Source organism: Diadema antillarum, unplaced genomic scaffold, assembly GCF_040938485.1.
Source record: "Diadema antillarum isolate AM-2024a unplaced genomic scaffold, OU_Dant_1.0 seq00000368_RagTag, whole genome shotgun sequence".
Lineage (NCBI taxonomy): Eukaryota > Metazoa > Echinodermata > Echinoidea > Diadematoida > Diadematidae > Diadema > Diadema antillarum.
In genome coordinates this window covers 2,635,145-2,641,046 of record NW_027271369.1, presented here as the reverse complement: position 1 = coordinate 2,641,046, position 5,902 = coordinate 2,635,145, and the positions used below count along the sequence as shown (strand labels likewise).

Below are 5,902 nucleotides of genomic sequence, written 5' to 3'. Positions count from 1 at the left end.
GGAAAAAGTCACGAGTAATAATGCTACGTATTCAATCACTTTCAATTGCCCTTAAAAGTAAAGATTCTTTACAAAAGTGTATCCATGTGCTAATAAAATGTTACATAGGTTGTCGTGGTATAAACAAACAGAATGATGTACTCACACGCCATCACACAAAACAAATCACAAGCCCATACAAATTCATGAAAGCAACGTCATTCTTTGCGTAATGTTACCAGTCCATGTATAGCACAATAATTCCACGCCCAGACAACCTCCAACGTTTGGTCACGAGATCTTATCAAGTTACAAGACCACGTGGAAGCACAAAACATCATCAATGACGTCTGTCAACCTTAAAGAGGACTCGATAGCCAAGCGACGTATAGGTATGACAACTTAGATCTGTAAGATCCACGGTCAGCAGATATAGAGTACAGCCAACGTCATTTCTTGTCATCTCGCTTATGCCAACTTGAATCTATCGACAACACAAACAAACATTATAAAACACACTCAACACCAATGAACACAACAGGCGAGAGTGTGCACTAAATTTGCGTACTTGAAAAAGGTCATAAGCTAAGCCAGTAGTGTTATACTCCACCGTCTCACCAACTTTCAAAGAACTTTGCATTATTCCAAACGATTAGCTTTGTCTGTCTACCTGACTACCGGAGATGACCGTTTTTTCTTCTTCCTACAATTCAAGTCGATTTCTATGACAACCCAGTTGCTCATGATCTTTAGCAGAGGAAGGCCTTTCTATCATGAATCTCCGCCTTTTGAGCGACAATTTGAATAGACGTGGAGACATTGAAAACACGTCATTATGTAGGCATCACACGCTAAGAAAAGAAGTTCACATGAAATCGCAAGAGCACCTTTTTTTATCAAGAAGGTGGAGGTACTTAATGTGACATTCAAAAGTGTGAATGTATCTCTTTACAAACCTTAAGTGCTTTCAAGTCGATCATGGAAAGGAGTAGATTGCTTTCAAATGAAGTAATTGTGCGTGAATGCAAGTCTGTCAGTCAGTCCGTGCTTCCCTCTATTATTGTCAAGGGAGAAGAAGAGGCCGAGGTTATCACACTTTTAGACGATCTTCCGTATTATAGAAAGCAGACAAATCATTCGACTCGTTTTCTTTCAGTGATCGAGGAACCTCGCAGTTGTTTGCGTCTCTATTTTTTCATGTTTTTTATCATTTCCCTTAAAGCTAAAGAAGAAAATTGATCTAGACATAGTAAGAAAAGAGTTTTACTCCGTTTTGATATGGATTATTTGAGTCGGTGTTTCCGGTATTTCTCTACTTACGCAGGTAATCATTTGTTATTGTAATTTTGTCACAAGAATGTTGTTGATTCAAACTTCATATTCTTAAAGGGATCGTATAGTTTTGGTTGAGACCTAATTTCAGGTTTCTAAAATTGTTTTGGTGAGATAATGAAAAACGGTACCTCTTATGAAATATGAAAGAGCATGTAATTCTATGAGGAATTCAACGTTGGTTTTGAAATGGCTGAAATATCCAAGTAAGAGCGATTCTAATTAAGTGTGGGACCCACACTTTTTTTACGATCGCTTTGTTTTACTTTGTTTTTTTATGTCTCAGCCAATCCAAACCCGATTTTCATCAAATAAACTTTGGATTCCTCTTAAAATGGTATGCTCTGTACTATATCATAAGTGTTTTCTTGGTATCTCACAAAAAGTTAAAAGCCCAATTCTCACCTCCACCAATACTGTACCATCCCTTTAAAGTTTTGTTCCATACTTCACATTTTAAGTAATTTTGCATTACATTTGATTTCTAGGGAGAAATACAACACAAAATAGTCAATTTGAGAAGGAAAAACGCATAAGCATGAATATGAATAATGTGGAATATGAGGAGCCTACTATGAAGGAGAAACTTGTGGAATGTAGGCTCCAAGGTAGTGACTTTCAAGACTTTGCTACAACCTATTACTGACGGAAAGTGACAAAATAGAAGAGAAACAGAATGTCAGGAAAGTGATAAATTACGTACTGCACTAAAACACAGTTTTACAAAGTTATACTTCAAAGCGCTGTTGTCAATATTGCACAAAGTCATAGCATACTTTAATTCTCCATTTTATTTGATAAATCCCGAACACACTGTAAGAATCGTTCAATTTGACGGAATCAATTGCAAGTAAAGCAGACATTCTCATTAATTTGCAGCCAAAAAGTCAATTAAGATATTGCCAGGGTCTTGATGGAGGCGTTTGTACACTATGTATATACTGATTGATTGATTTTCAATGTTGTTCTTCTGTGTTCACAAAAACAAAAAGACAAATACAACTGAATTACACTAGCTGTTACAAAGGACATTCATGACGTACATGATACTAGTATAGTCAATATGAACACTATCGGAGAAACAAGAATAAAAATGGTAACATAAGACAGTAAAAGGAGCAAAAGCGGGGGTACCTACATTAAAAACACTGCTTGTATTACTGAGGCCCCACGAAGTATATAGCCCTTAATAATTGTTTACAAGTGCACAATAGTATTCGAATTTTTCACACTTTTTTACACTTTATTTCACACACTGTTGTGCATTGACATGGTTTTAAAGGCGGTGTCACACCATTCCGGGCAAGCTACGCGGGCTTGTGGCGAGGAGGTAGTTTCCAGCACGTAGAAGATTTTCAGCGGGCGAACAAGAATGTTTGCAATTTTCATTCATGCCTTGTCATACCGTAGGGGGGAACTTCTGCGGCTTGACTTGCGGGGAAACAAATTTACTCCCCGGAGCTCTCCGCAGTTGGTCCGCACCTGACAGTATCTAGCGCGTAGTTGCCCGGAGGTGCTCACGCAAGTCCGATTTAACCGCAGCCAAGTTTTGAGCATGACCAACACGTTTTCCGGGTGAGTCGCGGGAATGCCCGTAGAGGTCCACGCAGAACGCCAGTAGGAAACCCTTAGCGGCAGTACTTCCCAGGCAGTTCCCACGCAGGTACTTCGCAGTCCCGTATGCAGACAAGATAATGAAATTCTGTGAGATTTCAGCCATTCCATTAAAAGGAATTCCTTCACTGAGTTGTCAGCCCCCACGCGACTGGTACAAAGGTCACACAGTATACTCGCAAGTATAACGCGTCCAGCAAGTAAGACACATGCGCTGACTCGCACAAATCCTTTTCCGCCCTCAGGAATGTCCGGTATGCTAGAAAATCCCTACACGTAACAAGCCCGAATAGTTTACCCGGAAAGGTGTGACAGGGCCTAAACACGGTTGCGGGTAAAAAAATATGCGTGCGCACCTCCGGGCGACTACTTTTGAGATACATGCTAGGTACTGTCATGTGCGGATCATCTACGGGGACCTCCGGGTAGTCAAAATTGTTCTTTGCAAGTCGCACGCAAGGCTGATGTGACACGGCCTTTAGTGGTCCTCCCGCAAAATATTTGTTTGTGTGTGCGTGCGTGTGTGTGCGTGTGTGCTTATTTTCTCGTACTCAATGTCTCTGCGCGTGCTGTTTTTTTTTTTGTTTTTTTTTTTGGGGGGGGGTATCTGTGTGTGCGTAGGTGTGTGTAAATGCATCTGTTCACTGTGCATCAGTGTTGCATATTACACAGTGTCACTGTGTGTATGTGTGTGTGTGTGTGTGTGTGTGTGTGTGTGTGTATGTACACTCTGGCTGTTAGAAGCTTTCATCAGATGAATTACATTTGGTCATGTGACTCGTTAATTGTTCAACCAGAATATGCTATAAAACGCTAAAATTATTCAATTATCAAGTAATATTGAGATCGCCATAGGAAAATAAGCGTGTCGGCCTGGTTCTTGCACGGAGATTGCAATCGGTGAGAATATTGTGTTCTTAATTTGGCGCTAATCAAAGTTTAATGTTCTTTTCTTTCACTGCTGTTGTTTGACTGAATAAAACTCTCCAAAAAGTTCCCGTCGATGATTACAAGATTCGTTAGCCACATTAGACATTTAACTATAGTCTTTTTGTCTTTAGTTCACTCAAAGAAATAGCATTCAATTGTAAACTCTCTTGGCTTTAGCTTAACGGAGAAGAACATCTCTTTTTGCTGTCACAACCTGTAGGTCCTATTTACGGGAAAACATTGCTTCCCAACTTTAGATATAAAAGGAATTAATTCCATCAAATAAGCCGACATTCAATAATTGAACGATTGTCATACCACCCTCAAAAAAAATCGTTGCTCTTTTTATTTTCAAAGTAAATCATGATCTGTTTCAATTTCCATGATCATGAGACGTATTCATATCATCGTATTTTTGTTTTGTTATATATTGTTTTTCTTTGGTTCTCAAACATGCGGAAGAACAGCTATGGTTGAAGCTTGTGCATTGATGAAATAAAAATAAATGAATGAATGAATAAATGAAGACGTATTTTCATGTAATATTCAAACCATCAGAAACATGGCAGCATCAGTATTCACCACACTCCAAGGAGAATATGATATCTTCTTCGAAAATCTTACAACCAGCGTGGTTCCTCTTGAGTCAAGCGTCCTAATACCATTCTCCCAATCAGAGCTGATATTTGTTTACTTCGCGTTCGCAGCGATCTCGCTCTGCGGCATCGTGGGGAACGTCCTCACAGCTCTCGCCGTCCTCGTTTCTCCCCTGCTCCAGACGACCACGAACGTGTTCGTTGTCAGCCTCAGCATCAATGACTTTCTTTCGTGCCTGACGCTACCGTTCCAGATAATAACCACAATGCGAGGCAAGGTTCTCCCGGATTGGTTCTGCCAGATACTCGGGGCGATGTTGATGTCTTCGGTTGGTACGAGTGCTCTCACTTTGTCTATGATCGCTATTAATCGTTGGTTCCTGATCACCAAAGGTCGACATGTGTATGCCAGAATATACAACAAGAAGAATACAAGCCTGATGATTGTCTTTGTCTGGTCTTACAGCTTCTTCATGTGTGCTGGTGTTTCTTATTTCGGACCTGGAAAGATCGGATATTCTCACTGGCCACATATGTGTGCATATTACGAAGACGGCACATCGGCTGATTCTTATTCCACAGTGATGGCAACCACGACCTTGTTTCCGGCGTTCATAATCACATCTGGATTTTATGTCGACATCTTGCGTTACGTTCGACATCATCATCGACAGCTATTGTCGATTACGAAAGACAAGTCGCCTCAGTCGGCAGCTGTTTCGGGATGCAGGGATGGACCAGTCAACACTATCAGCCAAGGTGACGGCAGCACGGCAGCTGAGAGAATGCGTGCCCAGATCAACAGGAGGGAAATTGAAGTCACCAAAAATCTCTTCATCATCTTCTGCGCCTTCTTTTGCTTCCTCATGCCAAGTTGTATCGCCTTCAGCATACAAGGTGTTCATAAGGAAGCGTTTTACTCCGGCATATTTCTCTTGATAAATGGCTGCGTGAATCCATTCATATATGCTTTCAAGCATCCACAATACAAGGCAGCCTTCAAAGCTATTATCAACTGTCGCATAAAACTACTACAGAAAGATGTAAAATAGCCTATAGAACTCCACAAAAGCAGTTTAACTGGAAGGTAACATTTGCGATTGCATTTGAATTCAAATAGCTTGGAAGATAAATAAGTTTTTCACTATAGGGAGGCCTATAGGGGTCGTTTTACAGATGAAATTCTGGTCACCTTTTGTTGGTCAAGTAACTCGTAAAATACACCAATCATCTTGTTTCATAAAACTCAATCATTTTGATTTCTCATTCTGCTGCACACGTAAGTGTTTACACTAAATCAATTGACTTTTTTAGTTTTGGTTTCATGTATTTTTATTTTATTTTGCTCAAAACTTAAATGCTATGAAGATTATGATGATAACCCACGAATACATATATCGCTCCCAATATTCCTAACAACCGATCTTATGTTAAAATCTGAAATATCCATA

The 5,902-nt window shown here is 40.0% G+C and overlaps 1 protein-coding gene across 1 annotated transcript; it reads left to right on the top strand.

The window, feature by feature from the left end:
- The first annotated feature begins 4,417 nt into the window (after nt 1-4,417).
- LOC139731373 (G-protein coupled receptor moody-like) lies at nt 4,418-5,503 on the top strand. Its single transcript, XM_071642265.1, has one exon. The coding sequence runs from the start codon at nt 4,418-4,420 to the stop codon at nt 5,501-5,503; it is 1,086 nt and encodes a 361-aa protein (XP_071498366.1).
- The last annotated feature ends 399 nt before the right edge of the window (nt 5,504-5,902 follow it).

Coding starts and splice junctions, on each gene's coding strand:
- LOC139731373 (XM_071642265.1), top strand. CDS start 4,418: ATGGCAGCATCAGTATTCACCACACTCCAAGGAGAATATGATATCTTC.